At 40.8% G+C, this 16,346-nt stretch overlaps 2 protein-coding genes across 3 annotated transcripts; both read left to right on the forward strand.

Moving 5' to 3' along the window:
* Positions 1–482: 482 nt before the first annotated feature.
* On the forward strand, positions 483–7,001 carry got2a (glutamic-oxaloacetic transaminase 2a, mitochondrial). 2 transcript variants are annotated; one of them, XM_081715976.1, is made up of 10 exons: positions 483–641; positions 2,507–2,663; positions 2,902–3,030; positions 3,133–3,192; positions 3,261–3,443; positions 4,263–4,367; positions 4,502–4,652; positions 4,754–4,919; positions 5,136–5,286; positions 5,480–7,001. In XM_081715976.1, exons 1-10 carry the CDS (start codon positions 559–561, stop codon positions 5,600–5,602), a joined length of 1,308 nt encoding a protein of 435 aa, XP_081572102.1. In that variant the 5' UTR covers positions 483–558; the 3' UTR covers positions 5,603–7,001. The 2 variants fall into 2 exon arrangements, with proteins under 2 accessions (XP_081572102.1, XP_026859792.3); XM_027003991.3 differs by having other exon boundaries at positions 3,282–3,443.
* Positions 7,002–10,479: 3,478 nt separating this feature from the next.
* syt19 (synaptotagmin XIX) lies at positions 10,480–14,726 on the forward strand. Its single transcript, XM_027003925.3, has 6 exons — positions 10,480–10,656; positions 10,871–10,947; positions 11,472–11,855; positions 12,227–12,346; positions 12,539–12,650; positions 12,968–14,726. Exons 1-6 carry the CDS (start codon positions 10,485–10,487, stop codon positions 13,273–13,275), a joined length of 1,173 nt encoding a protein of 390 aa, XP_026859726.3. The 5' UTR covers positions 10,480–10,484; the 3' UTR covers positions 13,276–14,726.
* Positions 14,727–16,346: the final 1,620 nt, after the last annotated feature.

Below are 16,346 nucleotides of genomic sequence, written 5' to 3' on the forward strand. Positions count from 1 at the left end.
ATTGAAATTGAAGCTACAATTAAGCAAGAGTCGTGGACGGCAAAAAGTAAACTAATATGCCATATTTATCTAAACTCTTAAGGAGTGAATGCAGAAATAAGTTGTATTGGATATGTTGGATATAAACGTATCCGGGATCTAAACAGGGCTGTGCACCCACACTATAAGATACTGAAGCAGAAGGTTATAGACATGTTGGCCTCCGACAATTCAGAGTGAATCACAATGCAGAGAAAGTCATTTTCAAGGTTTGTGGCATTAATACAGTTAAACACTTAAAACATTCTTTTTGCCTAGATTCTGTTAATCTTCGTATTGTTCTTTTAATAACTGGTCCGGTTAAGGAAGACAACTAGCTAGTAGCACATTAAAGTTACATTTATTACTACTGATAAAATGATTAATAATGATTTGTCGTTAGCAGACTTCAGACACCCGACGCTGCAGTACCGCCAGCCTCCACAGCCCTAGGCGGCGCTGTTCCAAACCAACATAACTGTTTACGACGCTGCTGCAGCAGACCTCTTGCCCACGGTTCAGGCGGACACGGTTGCAGCAATGGCCCTGCTAAAGTCGAGCAAAATTATCGCAACAGTTGGCGCTTATACCCCAGCTTTGGGAGTGCTACCACTCCGCGCAAGGTAAAGAGGTGTTTAAAAATAATAATGTTACTAGAAAATGGAGGCTGGTGTCGGATTAGCAACGCAGCAGCAGACTAACAATCTGGTGGTTTAGCGGAGTTAGCTAGCTAAAATAGCTAGGTTACCTAGTTACTATCACCTTGACAGTAATCACATTTCATTGCATTGGTTAACTGCGTGTTAAGTGGCGGCTATCGGTAACGTGCAACCTGCCTTATTATCTCTATTATTACGAACAAAAAATGGCAAAAACGATCCAGCTAGCAAGTCCACCCAAAAGCTTTATCAGATAGCTGCCCAGCTAGCTAGCATGTGTGGTTGTTTCAAGGTTGTTCGTGTCTTGGGATGGTTAGGATACCCTGGTTGCTCAGTTAAGGTGCCCCAATAATATTTTGCACAACTGCAAGCAAACGTGGCTTGCAAAGTCTGAAGAGAATCATACCTAGTTAGCTCGATAGCTGTTCGTGATGCTGTAGCCCGGGTAGTTTGTAATTATTGGCAACTCGTTGGCTAACTTTCCCAGTTTACTTTCCTACCGGCAGTTTAAGATCTTCGTTTTTCTTTGTATTGTATTGTGGGTGATGAGTGCGAGATGATATTTAATGTGATTTTATACTCGCCTAAAGGAATTGCATTCTGACTGGGTAGGAAAGCTTTGGGTTATTGTCACTCGTTAGAAAAGTTTGCGCTAACGTCCTTTTATTTTAATCACTAGTGTACGATTACTATCAGAATCGGCCGAATTTTCATTTTTAGTAACAGACCATCCTGGAGACAAGTTTCGCCCTTACTCAATCACAGGTAACGACATTCGTCGCAGATGATAGGTTGTTTTTGGTTATGGGGTAATAGACGATTCCATGAATTGCGGTACACTGTCAAACAGATGTTAACGTTTTGATGCGGCGCCACCACGCGGCGAAGTCCTGCTTTATGTGTGTAGATAGCCTGTCCTGGGGCGTGTCTTCGGGTGGGTCGTGATTGGCTGTGGTCAAGAGGGTGGAAACTGGAAACCACATGTCATTGGTTCGCCTCGCCCATGACTCTGCCTGTTCTGAGTGGCAAGTGGTGAAACTTTTGAACCTTCAGGCCTTTGTCTAATTTTGGACTGCGCAATTGTCACGTATACTTAAATATGAAAGAATAGATGAGCTATGTCATGAATTTAATTTTAGACTAAATATGGATTGTCTTTTTAAACGATTTTAGCCAATTGCTTTGAAAGAAGGATGATGCATGGTTTTACCCCTTATGAGGCTTGCTTAAGCCCTGCAGTTCTCCCATGACTCTGAGTAAATGTCATTAATGGTAGTATCAGTGTTTCACAAGGAGGACAGAGCTCTTACTAAAGCCTACTTTAGCAAGGAGAATTGTTGAATTATTTTATAAGCACTTCATATCACAGTAGTAGCCAGTTTTGGGGGTTAGGCCACAAATGAAGCTAAATTGCCATGTTCAGGTGATGGCAAGTCATAGTAAAAAGTGACCTGAGCCTGTTCTGGGCAAGCACTCCAGATGACCACAGTACCAGGGTGCATGAGAGGTTAGGGTTAGGGTTAGGGTTATATTTAAAGACGTTCAACCTTAGTCTGTGGCACTGTTTCAGATTCTTCAGGGATCACGGTCATTGAAATGGCAGAAGAGTATTTCAGTTCAGCATGACTCTGAGTGTTGTGGAACAAGTGTTTGACCTTTTCATTACCCCTTGCTGATGGATAGCCATAGGCTGTAATCTAGTTAATGAAATGTAGTATTTTTCTAAGAAGTTTGGCCTATTGTATTTTTAAATATCATTTGGCTAACATTTTGATCTACTCAGTAAGCATTCTTTTACAGTGCTATGCTACCCTGCTTCTGTGTTGCAGCTCATGGTGGTCAGAAGTACAGATGGGCCCTCCCGACCCCATCCTGGGGGTGACGGAGGCTTTCAAGCGTGATACCAACCCCAAGAAGATGAATCTTGGAGTGGGGGCTTATCGTGACGATAATGGCAAGCCCTACGTGCTCAGCTGCGTTCGCAAGGTGTAACCTATTCTGCTCATTTTTGATGACTCGAATGCCCTTTAGCTTTTCTCATTATTAGATATTCTTTTCTGTTAGTACCCAGCTACTGATTAAAACTTATTATTCCATGTTTTATTGGATACCTGCCGTATTAATTATAATCACGTATGCTTTGAAAAAGCTTCTCTGTTCTCATCCCAGTATTGAGAGGGAAACTTTGAAGAGATGACTTATTGTAAATTCTGGGTGTGCTCAGGCTGAGGCTCAGATTGCTGCTAAAAAGCTGGATAAAGAGTATCTTCCCATTGGAGGACTTGCAGAATTTAACAAGGCCTGTGCTCAGCTGGCTCTTGGATCTGACAATGAAGTCCTCAAGAGTGGCAGAGTAAGGGGAAGATCCATAGACCTATGCTGTTTTAAAAGAGAAGCTGACTCCAAGGGAAGACATTTTTGTCTTACCATTCTATTCTTTCCCGCCCACACACAGAGCATCACCGTGCAGTCCATTTCGGGGACCGGATCTCTGCGGGTTGGGGCCAACTTCCTGGTTGGTAATTTGTGATTTAGTTCTGGCTTAGAGGACTACACATACAAGAACCACTGTCCTTCTCTTAGTTGTTCTCTCTTATGAAACAGTCCCGGTTCCACACTGCAAGCCGTGATGTGTACCTGCCTAAGCCCTCCTGGGGCAACCACACGCCCATCTTCAGGGACGCAGGCATGCAGCTGAAGGCTTATACATACTATGATCCAAAGACCTGTGGCTTTGACTTCAAGGGAGCCCTGGATGACATCTCAGTGAGTTGCAAGATCATTTTGAGGGCATTTGTTTGTATTCTGTGGCATTTGCTTCACAAAAACTCAGATGTAGGCGACAAGGTTTATTAGTTATTTGATGCAGAGTAGTGAGAGTACAAACAATAAGTTCAGTCTTGGAACAGAGCATCCAGAACCAGCTCTGTCATATTTGTGCACTTTCACAGGTCCACCCAGGGCTACTCAGTACACTCTGTTGATGCATAAGCTGTCTTTTTTAGATTAGATGGATTTTGTTCTACATTTCTAAGGAAAACAGGAATGGATGTGCCTCTACTGAATGGCATGGGGCAGTGCAACATGTATGCTTGACTATCCTCCTGTTACATGCTAGGGGTAAATGCTGATGAAACGGACACAAAAGCAGATCAAGTCTATATTTATCAGAGCCTTAAAAAAAGCTTTTTACACTTAAATACTTTTTTCACAGACAGGATGAAATCTGAACTTGCAGGACAAATTCCACTAATGCCAAATAACATTCTTAATGTAACATTTTGTTTATATAATTTTGGACGTCTGGTCTATGTCCAAGGGACGTTTGTGCATCTGTTTCTATCAATGCTTCTAATGCTGGGGGGGAAAAAAATATAGTAAATACTTGTGCCACAGTTCCGTTTTCTTACCCAAATGTTAGTATTGATGCATTTAATCAGTAACACTTCGAGTCTAACTGATGTGACACACTAACTTCAGTAAGAGCAACGTGTTAAATGTACTCATCCCAGCCGATGGAGGCTAACGGGGGAACATAGAAAGAAACTTGCTGAGGGATTTGCATACCTGATTTATCTCCCTCAGAAAATCCCAGAGAAGAGCATCATTGTACTACACGCATGTGCTCACAACCCCACAGGAGTGGACCCCCGGCCAGAGCAGTGGAAGGAGATGTCTGCTGTTATTAAGGTACCAAACTGTACACTTATGGAAACTGTATCTGAAAAAAACAGTAATAAAATATTAAGCTTTCTGCCTTCAGAATTCCAAAAAATGAATGCAGTAACAGGCGCGGAAGTAACACGCATCGTTCTGTCCAACAGAAAAGAAATCTGCTGGTGTTCTTTGACATGGCCTACCAGGGTTTTGCTAGTGGGGACATCGACCAAGACGCGTGGGCTGTGCGCCACTTCATTGAACAAGGCCACAACGTTGTTCTCTCCCAGTCCTTTGCTAAGAACATGGGTCTGTATGGTGAGTGCCACTCAGTGTAACGTGTTCAAGCCAAGCTGGGATGGCTAGCGTTCAGTAAGGAGCAGGAGGGGCAGTGAGTTAAGGTAGGCGTGTGTGGGCAGGTGAACGTGTGGGCGGCTTCACTATGGTGTGTAAGGATGCGGAGGAGGCCAAGCGTGTGGAGTCACAGCTGAAGATCCTCATTCGTCCCATCTACTCCAACCCTCCGATGAACGGAGCTCGCATCGCAGCAACCATCCTCAACACGCCCGAACTCTACAAGGAGTGGTTAGTCTCCCAGTGATGTTTCACATAATAGTTTGTTTCTAATTTATACTTTAAAAAGGGTGAAAGTTTGTAGGAGCCAGTTAGCATCATGCTAAGTTGGTCCTGTTAATTTTCATTAACATGTTGGCTGGAAGTGTCCCTTGGACTAGTCACTGAACAAAATGTCTTAAGCGATGGCAGCAGTGGGTACAGCAGTGACAGGTATGATTTTGTTAGGCTTGTGGAGGTGAAAAGCATGGCTGACCGCATCATTAAGATGAGAGACCTGCTCGTATCAAACCTTAAAAAGGAGGGATCCACTCACAACTGGCAACACGTTACTGACCAGATCGGAATGTTCTGCTTTACTGGCCTCAACCCTGAGCAGGTGAGTCCCACCAGGGACATCCCCACCACCTGTGGATTGGTCACTTCCAGTGAGAGGAAGCTACATGCACTTGTGGTGTGGAGTTGTTCGTACACTCTCTGCTTATTTTGCCTATGATTCTGTGTATAACGTTTAAGTGACCTTTTAGTTTTAAAAGGGCTCTATATAAATGTATTATCTATCTCTTTGGCAGGTGGAGCGTCTGACTAAAGATTACTCTGTCTACATGACAAAGGATGGCCGTATCTCTGTGGCAGGGGTAACTTCAGGAAACGTCGAATACCTGGCACATGCAGTCCACGCAGTCACCAAGTGAAGTCTCTGCCCCCCTAGCGGAAGTATACTGTAGTAGCAGCAGACGTGGGATGTTGGAGTTGCACAGGGCGATGTAGTTCACAACTTGCTCTCCTTTCACAGCAGGGGTAGAAATTAAGTCTATACTGTCAGCTCATTTTGTTGGTGTAATTTTTGTTCACCTGTCAGAACCCAAGAAAACTTTGAAAATAGGAAGCACTACACCAATCATGCTTTTGAAAAAACGTATTGTAATTATGTAACTGTCACACACAAGAGAAGTTTCCCAAAAAGCATAGCTTAATAATGGCTAATTTTCTCGGCTTGAAAAGTTAACTATACCAATATTTTGAATCCAAAGACAATATGGGGAAACTACGTTAAGACCAACACAATACTTTTAGTTCCCTGAATGCTATTACTGATTTTGTATTATTTTGCACTAGAAGTATTGAAACTGTTGTGTCCCTTTTGAGCCAACATTACAACCAAATACTTTGTTTGTTTAGACACTGGTGTTCTTTGATCCAGCAGTGGTTAATTATGCAATACCAACGAAGCAAAGGCACTTTTCAGGAGACTGTGTGCCTGTCATGACTGTGGAGCAGGCATGACCAGTTGGCCACAGAGGGGTTTTTGTTTTTTTTTGGGACATGCTTTTGTGGTGTGCACTTTATTGAAACATCAAAGCACTGTTTTATCTCTTATGGCTCCATTAAGTTTGCTAAACCGTTGAAAGTAATCCTTCATTCAGAGGACCAGGGTGAAACTTGGCCTGCATTTTTCACCTTTGCCCAAAGATCCCTCTGTTTATTCAGTGAGTGAAATAATGACCCTTAATCAAGTCTACTTGTAAATACTTTACTTTTAGTCTAGTGTTTTAACATCAGCACATATTGAGGACAAAGAAACAAACATCTAATGATTATTCAGTTCTTCATTTTTGGGTGGGAAAAATCCCTTTCGTGTTCATTATGTGAATATAAAAGTTGCTTCTAGTGTGCTTGGTCACCTTTTTGCTCAAATTTGCTATCCAGTTGTAAGGAATGATATAGTGACACCGATGAGTCCTAGACCATTATGTTTAAAAAGTGTCCTCAGAGGATTATTGTTTTCTGTGTTAAGTCTAATGTAAGGAAAATGTATGTCGGTGGCCCCTGCCCAGTACCTGAACAGTCTATCTTTACTTTAGGGTATTTTTGTCTTCTCTCATGGTTGAATGCATAATTTGTTTAATTTCCAGCAAAGAAACTATTTATAATGACAGTGTGTGTTCAAATAATTTTAAAAATTCCAAAAGCAGACTACTAATGTCAGTTTTTCCAGTTTTTCTCATTACAGATATAGACCATCTCAACAAAATGTCAAAAGACTTGTACCTTATTCAGTTAAATCAATAAATGTGAGCTCAACAATTCTTAGTACTTTGCAGATTTTCTGTTTTAAAGTGATAAATATTTTGGTATGATTTGGGGGTGTTATATCCACGATCTGGGGTGGTTGGGGCCAGTGGGCACCTAATCAGTGGCAACAGTTGTACATTTACAAAATTTGTGGCATACAGCAAAAAAGCCCACAAAATGTTGTGCTACACATTCATGAGTTCTTTGGTGATTTGCTTAAGTGTGTGTGTGTGTGTGTGTGTGTGTGTGACAACAGTAGAAGAACTCTTCTTGGTGCTATATAGAACCATATACAACACATTTTCCAATCTGAAGAGCCAATTCACCATACAAAGACCCACATAAGCATGAAATTGTTATATACAGAACTCGCGGTTCTAAATAGAGCCATTTCATTTATTAAAGGACCATTTTTAAGAGTGAGTTCAAAACCCCAGTAAAATAGGCCAAAACTGATATATACCAGAAAGCTTATAGTCTACAATACCCATTTCATAATCTCAGTATTCTCTTTGACAAATGAACGTACGCTAGGTTAACGAGTTCCTCTCGTACAAAGCTACCGCCCCACCTGCACTTGAAAGCAGCGTTATTACGTACTGCATACACTTTGGTCCAGAAACTCCCAAAACTGTCACATTCAAATTAAATTGCAGCCCCACGTACACTTGAAAGCAGCGTTATTACGTATACTATCTACTTTTTCTTACTAAAAAAAACCAAAAAAACTTTCGGATATGTTACATTGAAATTCTCTCGTAAAGGCAGGAAAGTAACGGCAATTCTGAAATTAACCACTAGAGGCGTACTTGTAAGGCTCTGATACTGCGGGTCTGCAAATAGACCCGCAAATAGTCTGCAATTTAAAAAAAAAAACAAAACATTTTTTAAATCGGTATTATTTAACTCAACAGTAAAACGTTTACTCAAAATCTTCATATTCCAGACCATGTCTTGCACTGGCTTTAAAGATGCTTTTTGCATTAATAGCATTTAGCTGACACTTTTATCCAAAGCAACATACAATTATGACTGAGTACAACTTGAGCAATTGAGGGTTCAGGGCCTTGCTCAGGGGCCCAACCGAGGCAACATCTAATAATCTCACACAATCTCAGCCCATCAGATCAATATTCTAGTTAATGTTCCCTAACCTGAACATATGTTTGGCTGTACAATCAGAGCTTGGTGCTGTCTGACATGCTGTGCTTCTGATGTTAAAGAATGTACTGGCATGGGTATCCACAGGGTGACAGTTATCAACATGAGCTCATTGCTGGGCTCAGTGGAGCTCAACTGGGGTGAGTGTACCAGCATACAGAGCATCAAGTGTATGAATGTGCCTGGGCCGCCTGCATTTCACACGCTGACCAGTGCTTGGACCAGTAGACCTGGAGACAGACGGGATCCTCTGTATGGCCATCCATCCAGGCTGGGTCCTCACCAGTATGGGGGCACAACAGGTAAAGCCTTGCCTTCACTGCTCAGTGGGGTTCAAGTAAAGGAGTAGGGTAGTTTTATAAAGCATGTTTAATCAGAAAGTCATAAAGGACACAGCAAAAGCGTCTTTCCCTTGCTGAACTGTGTTGCTCTAGATCTGCTCCTGCTTACTGTTCCTATGTCCCTTTTCATAGCCTACATCAAACATGCCTTTCCCATCATGCTCCTACTGCCACCTTGTAAAAGATTTGCTTTTAATTTTACTGTTCTGCCCACAGGCCCCCTAAGCACAGAAGAGATCATCACCTCTGTCTGGGATGTGATTGGAGGCTTGACTGCAAAGGATCACGGCTCATTTTTGCATTACACTGGTGAACGATTGGCAATATATGTTATCAAACCAAAGTTTCCTGTATTATTAGATGCATAATTGCATATGTAGTTTAAGGTTTAAGTCGTGCTTTATTATTATTATTATTATTATTTCAGGAATTATAAGATTGAAGAACATGCAGAATTAACCTTTTAAATGTAGATTTAATCTTTTTAATCTTTTTTTGGGATTTGTCCAGTTGTAGATTGTAGATTTGTCCAGGCGTATAATGTGCAATATACTGTAAAGCACCAAGAAGTTTACAAGTTGATACAAATTATATAAATTAATTTTCATCATAGATATTTTTGTTCATCTCTTTCTGCACTTCAGATAAGTGTGATCCCGGATGTGTAATGATTAGGCAAATAGTGCAATGTTTTGTAGAGAGCTTTTCTTATTAAAAACTGATGCGATGGGTGTTTTGTTATTCTGTTGCATGTGACCTGTAAAGTGAACATTGTCATAGGTAAGAATGTTTGCTAGCAAACAAAGACAGAAAGGCCTCTTGCCACATGTTGAGCTAGCATAATCTCCAGCCTAAGTCTGTTTCCTGTTTGTGGCAAATAGGGATGCAGAAATAGTGCATGAGGACATTCTCTATTGTTCCTACAGCAGGTGGGTTTCGGTGTCACTTACGTTAGTTTAGGCCTTGAAAACTTCATTGGACTTTCTAAGATACAAAGTGTGATTTTGTAATAGTGTGGAATGAAGGCGAATTTATGCAATGAAGGTTCTTAATACAGATTTGTGTTTTTTTCTAAGAAAAAGTACTAAAATATTTGAAAACATTCCTGATAAAAACCCTCGTATTCAACTGTTGACTGTTGAAATGATGTCCAAAACGAGCCCTTCCTTCACAGCGTGTGTATAGATCAGCAGTTCACAAGCACTGCCATAACATCAAAAAAGAATTGAAATAATAAGAACCAAGAAAAGGACTTAAAAGATAAACTTATCAACGAAAGAACATTCATGCATGTTTCACTGAGACATTCTCTAATCTCAAAATTGGATGTTTGCATATTGTGATCAAACAAATGTCAAGCCGCAACTGCATTCCAAGTAGCTGAACAGTCGAGCAGAAAAGAGTAGATTCTTTCTGTAGTGGCTGCAGCAAGCCACTGCGTATATATTCTGGATGAGCTCGGGAATAAGGACAGGAAGTGAGGCTTTCAGGCATGACCAATAAGAAAGTACTCAGACTGGTTTTCAGTTGTGTATTGATAGTCTGTCAGGTGATATCTCCAATCAATGGGAAGATGAACTGAAACTGACGTTCAATAGGCTTTAGCCTACCTACAATCAGAGATATTTTCATTAAAAGGTAAGTGGAGACAGAAATAAACTACATTATGAAGCTGTGGTGTGCACTTTTCAGACATTATTTTTGAAATAGTTATATATTTGTACAGGTTACTCATGCTGCTGTAGGTATTTTTGAAGTTTACTGTAGTTTGTAATGTTTAAGAAATGATGTTGCCTATTACACTGATACAAAATACTGGTTTCGTCTCTTTATCCTTTGTATGTGAATATGCTGCACTACGAAGCATGGAAAAAGTGTCCTTATCACTCAAGTGCCAACTAGGTGCTGTAAATTGCAGTCTATAGTTTGACTATCAAGAAGCAGACAGGGACAGCAGTGTGTGTCTCTTTCTGTCTAAGGCTGTCCATGGCACCAGAACATGCTCCCTGCTATGCTGAAGAGCTTTTTTTGGGACATTCACATACCGCTCACAAAGGAAGTGAAGTACACTATTTTGGGTATTTCTGTCATTCTCTTTCTCGTGGCCTTCTGCATTCTGATATGGCAGGTACACCTATACTGTGTACAGGCACCTGCTTCCAAATACACTGGTATGTTTCAGTTACAAAAACTTTCATTTCAAATATACAATAGGTCAAATTATAACCTTTACTGTTCATTTTTTGTTGACACTGCTGTTGTAAATATAGAAAAGATGTACACTATTAGGGAAGAAAGGCAAGAGAATACTAGGGGTCTGAAAAATAACAATGAGTAAAATCTGTAATTGTATATACATCGTATATATAATAATAACTGTTGCAGGTATTGGCTCACTATTAGACAGCCAGTCTGAGAAGCATGAGAATCTTCAAAATGACTCCAAATCAGTAGACTATAAGGTGAGTCCTTTGAGTCCTAGAACTCTGATCTTCTGTCCAGGTACTTTTCCTTAGTAGGAGATTTATTTCATTTATTAATTTTCATTTATTGACATAATTCTGAGCTTCAAGCTTGTCACACTGTAAGTCCCTGGCCTCTTTCTCCTCACCTCAACCTTGCTTAAACAAGACATCATGTTTGGTTTGTAAATAGGTGTTCCTTAGAACTCATTTTTGCAGTGTTTACCTGGTATTGTTTCCGTCTAGAAAAATTGTTTACCTTGTATGTTTTTCTAGAAAATCTAGAAGAAAAAAACTGTGATAATTAGAGATAATCATGAACTCATATTTTCAAGTGATTAGATTTAAGCCTGTGATTAAAGATGAAAAATAATCAGTTCAGCATAATTAGATGATTATCGTTATTAAATTAAAGAAACAGATATCAGGCATTCTTGTTAAATACATAGGTTAGGAACAGCATTATACTAACACACTAGGAAACTGAACCACTCAGCCACACTTGCTCCATGTCACTGCCTCAGCTGGAGTCACGTCAGGACAAGACTGAGCAGCTGAGCAACTGCCTGATACGCAGCTCTGAGCTGGGCAGCAGCACGGACAGCCTGGGCGAGACATGCAGGGAGCGTGTGCAGGGCTCACTCCGCTTCTTGCTCTTCTATGACCGGGTGCAGTCACAGCTGTTTGTCACTGTGCTGGCGGCGCGGGAGCTCAGCCGCAGCACATGCCTGTTCGTCCGCGTGCGGCTGCTATGGGCCTCGGCAGAGTGTGAAGAGCCACACCTAATGTGCGTGCTCCAGGAGTGGCAGACACGCCTGGTCAAGGACTCCTGCAACCCCACATTTAGAGACCAGTTCTCCTGCAAGCTGGCTGAGGAGGAGGTGCCCAGGGTCATGGTCCGGTTCGAGGTGAGGGTGAAAAAGCCAGAACTTGGTTATAAATTTAGACTGTTGCCAGGGAAGGCCTGCAATGCCAGTCAAGGCTTGTACACTTTTTTTCAGGTTTACTGATTTTGTGGCAGATTGAGTTAAAAATATCCTGGAAGAATTTTAACCCAAAGGAGCTCAAGCTCGTATTCACACTGCACTCTATTAGGCCACTTCAGTTTCTCCACAAATTTTGCTTATCACAAAATCTTAGCCAACATTTGATGCTGATCATCCAGCCATATTGTCATTTAAATAAATAAGATCTGAGTTGAAAAATGGAATGCTTTTTGTGCATTATACATTGCACAACCATGTGTATTATTTCTGTATTACATCTTTTGTTCTTTCAGATCAGAGATTTTGATAAATACTCCAGACATGGCATTCTGGGGGAGGTCCGGGTACCTCTGAACAGTCTGAAAATTTCACATCCCTTGAGAATGCTAGAGGACCTACAAAAAGCAAAAAAAGTGAGTCTCTCTCCCAAAAATGCTCCAAAAAGAAAAAGAATTAAAGAGTTAAAACAAGGCCAGATAAACAGGTTGTAAAGTCAACATTCTGAACAAACTGTTGTACAGAGGAAAACATACTGTAACAGCCAGCCTATTACAATTAATGTGAAATATTCCAAGAGCAGATGCCTAGTACTCGTTCACTTTCAGGATATTGTTGGAGAAGTCCTGCTGTCTCTGAGATACATGCCCACATCTCAGAGACTGGAATTGGGAGTCCTGAAAGTCAGAGCACTTTCCCAGTCCAGTAAGACAAAGAGAGGTAAATTATGTCTCCACAAAATTGTAAGGTGAAGAGGGCATTTACCTACAGTACCAGACAAAGGACTGGACACACATGCTTGCTGAGCAGACATATGGTTTATACATATATTTGTTTTTAAGACATATGTCATAAACAAATTTAAGCATAAAGCATTAGATTAAAATGCCTTTAAGACTCAAAAATATACATTCAATCAGGTGTTTCCAATCCTTTTGACTGCTACTGTAATGCATGTTTTCAAAAGTACAGTCAAATGTGGACTTGCTTGGTTATTTCGGGGTGGCACTAAAGTTATATGATCTTTCTGTTTCCAGCACTTTATGCCAGGACCAGTGTTCTGTGCAACCAGTGTAAAATTCGCCACCAGAAAACCTCAGAGAAGATTCACTGTGACGTGACGGTGTTTAACGAAGTCCTGATTTTTGTGCTGCCTGACACACAGATAAGGGAGTGCACCATCAAAGTCTCTGTCTATGAGAGACGCCCTGGCAAGAAATCCTCCAAGCACCTGATTGGTAAGGCTAGTATTGGGAAGGAAAAGGCCAAAGAGGACGAGCACTGGAAATTAATGATGTGGTCACTTCGACAGCCAATTGCCAAATGGCACTTGCTCTACCTATAAAATTCATGCAAAAGAGGAAAGAGGACTTGGGTTTCCACTTATATATATATATATATTCCACTTAACAGGGAATATTCATTGTTGTGCAATAAAGAAGTTTGTTGATATTTGTCATAATCTTCAGATCACTGAAGATTTTTGCAAGATGCTCTCCACACTTCTGGGTAAATTTCGCAGTTCTACTGACAGTGGGAAGAAACTGGGAAAATGTCATTGATTTCCCAAGGTGGGGTTGGGCAGACGGCTTTTAAACACTAAAGCCCGCTTTATTCATCCATCACTGCCTGTCTCGCTGCCTGAGTTTCGACACTAGAGGAGGCTGCTACCGCGTGCTAGTGCATTAAGAATGGCTTCCGCCTGCTAGGTGGCGCGATCGTAGCCTGTTTTTACGTTTCAATTGCTTGATCTGGAGTCGTTGCTCTTAATCAGACTGCAGGTGAATACAAGCTGATATCAAAAGTTTGACTCATGCCAGAAATTATCAAGGCTCACCAGATGTGGCCACTGTGCTCAAGGTTGTTCCCACGAGCCCACGTCTCCCCCTCCGAGATGCTGCGATGAAGCAACTACAACCTCCAGTGTTCTCTAAGTAACAGCATGAGAATTACCTTTGAAATGGAAACAACATTCCTGCTTCTGCTTAGTTTATGAGTGCGGTTAAATTTGTTTCTGCATTCTTTCACATATTACATCCTAAACCATTAAAAGGAAATTAATGCTTGAATTAAAGTTTTGTAGTCTAGCAGAACAGAAAGTTGTCATCTAAGCATGAAATTGAATGAATAGTGTTTCTTGAGTTTTGATATATGTCCATTGTATAATATAAAAAAGGCCTAATAACTAACATGTATCTTCCTGTTTGATGTATTTGTCTTAAATCTTGCCAATTCCTACAGGTTTTAACCACTTTTAACCACTCTAGCTAAGGAGTAGTGACTGCAGTGCTCAAGTAAAGTTGTTACTATCCCCATAAAAACGAGTTATTTGCATGGCCACTGCCCTGAACACACTCCAATTATTGGAGTCTTCAGTGGAAAACTTCTAGTAGCACAGGCAGCTATGAAGTCATGTTTTTTTTGTTGTTGTTGTTTTTGTTTTTTGTTGTTGTTTTACGTTATGAGACTGACTTCAACATACCATGTCAACACGCCCACAACCTTTGTCCCATTGTCGGTTTCTGATCTTTAAGGTACCTATAGCATAGTGGCGGGAATTCTGATCTATAAGGTAGTCACGTTCACGTGGTATGGCCCTCCGGGTGCTGTTGGAGTTCTTAGTGGACTGGGTCTCGTGTATAACCACACCTATGTTTAAGCACACACCTGCATCGGTTTACTCTTGTCACGTTTGTATGTATTTAAACCCCCTCCAGTCATTAATCATGTTCACGTTTTTGTTCGCCCTATGTGTGTTCACGTTCTCAGTTTGTGTTATAAGTGAGTGCCGGTGTCTATCGTATGTTAATAAACATTTGTCTTCGTCGAGCGAGTCTGTGCGTCCTGCTCTTTGCCCTGCGGCACTCGGGCCATCACAGGTACCTATATTATAGTAATGGGAATTAGGATATTTAAGGTCATAGCGATGGGAATACCGGCTCTTTTATTTTTTTGTGAGACAGATCATTTGCTCCTCTCAGCAACAAGAGCCCTTTCGGCTTTCAAACGGCTCTTCATTTAGTGTCACTTGTGGCTTTTATATGTCATCCAAATTTAGCAACGGTTTTAACTGTATATGTGCACGTTTCATTTTAATTATTCGATGGAATTACACGTATAGTATAATAACACTAATTATAATAATACAAATTAAATAAACGCAAGTATAACCAGAAAGGGCGGGAGTCCTGTCTGGATCCATTAGCTATATCTGTGCTAGACATAAGGGAAAGGCTTTCTGTTATTTTCGTTTGTAGTTACATGTTTAAACTACAGAAAGGAAAACGGTTGAACAGTAGATTTAATAGAAATATACCTGCAATTTGCTAATGATTGTTTAACGTTAAATTCAAAGAGTTAAACCAGAAAGATTGAATTTGGTTTGTCTTCTTCCGGTGGTAAAATAAAATAAAATAGAATAAAACAAAATGATTTAAAAACGTATTGAGTGCTTCTGCAGTATAGGTTAGCTGTGTTGACATTAGGCGTGAGCGTATTTTTTCCTATCTGCATAACGCACGCAACCTCCATTTATTTCCGGTGACACCTCACTGATTTCGTTATGGATCCATACTTAAACGAATCACATGTAAAAAGAAGTTAACAACGAAACATGAATAGAATGAATAATAACAGAAGAAAGGTGTAACATCTCTATTCAAATGACAAGAGGTGAAGATTTCGTGTTCAGCATTTTGTTCTGACTCTCAGCTGTTATTAGAATCATCTGTTTGTTCATAGCAAGACCTTTAATTTTTGACCTAAAATCTTTCCACAGATGTCCTTATTTGCACTATTTCCATTTTGAACTGCATCTAGGTCTGTTTTACAGATACACTCAGATCCTCCTCCCATACTCTCTATGGTACGCAGTGCAGTGGTAGTCTACAATAGCTGCACCTGCCCCTATGACATCAACTATCTCAATTATTGCAGCAGTTACAGCTAGGCCACTGTCAGTGCAAAAAAAGCCACTTCCACCGAGAGAACGAGAGAGAGAGAGAGAGAGAGAGAGAGAGAGAGAGAGAGAGAGAGAGAACGAGAGAGAGAGAGAGAGAGAGAGAGAGAGAACGAGAGAGAGAGAGAGAGAGAGAGAGAGAGAGAGAGAGAGAGAACGAGAGAGAGAGAGAGAGAGAGAGAGAGAGAGAGAGAGAGAGAGAGAGAGAGAGAGAGAGAGAACCTTGCTCCTGTTTTGCAGTCCAGTCAGGGCTCTTGTGATAACCATATGCTGCCTCTACATATTTCACTTTGAACAGTACCAAATAATCATAGTGTCTGGCCACCTTCTTTCTCCACTTTCACAGATTTCAGTTTTACACAGCTGTAGCACCAGCTAGCTAAGCATTACTAAAATAGCTAAAATCTGTCTCCCTTGCCTGACTTGACCCAGTAAATGCTGCATGTGGTTTATGAGTG

The sequence above is a fragment of the Electrophorus electricus genome, chromosome 6 (genome assembly GCF_041902795.1).
Source record: "Electrophorus electricus isolate QZ-2024a chromosome 6, ASM4190279v1, whole genome shotgun sequence".
Classification (NCBI taxonomy): domain Eukaryota; kingdom Metazoa; phylum Chordata; class Actinopteri; order Gymnotiformes; family Gymnotidae; genus Electrophorus; species Electrophorus electricus.

Excerpts from the sequence above, each read along its gene's own strand:
- got2a (XM_081715976.1), top strand. The coding sequence starts at position 559 with ATGGCCCTGCTAAAGTCGAGCAAAATTATCGCAACAGTTGGCGCTTAT. Across the intron at positions 2,664-2,901 it reads TGCTCAGCTGCGTTCGCAAG|GCTGAGGCTCAGATTGCTGC; the intron begins GTGTAACCTATT and ends GGGTGTGCTCAG. Across the intron at positions 4,368-4,501 it reads AGATGTCTGCTGTTATTAAG|AAAAGAAATCTGCTGGTGTT; the intron begins GTACCAAACTGT and ends TCTGTCCAACAG.
- syt19 (XM_027003925.3), top strand. The coding sequence starts at position 10,485 with ATGCTCCCTGCTATGCTGAAGAGCTTTTTTTGGGACATTCACATACCG. Across the intron at positions 11,856-12,226 it reads GGGTCATGGTCCGGTTCGAG|ATCAGAGATTTTGATAAATA; the intron begins GTGAGGGTGAAA and ends TTGTTCTTTCAG. Across the intron at positions 12,651-12,967 it reads GTCCAGTAAGACAAAGAGAG|CACTTTATGCCAGGACCAGT; the intron begins GTAAATTATGTC and ends TTCTGTTTCCAG.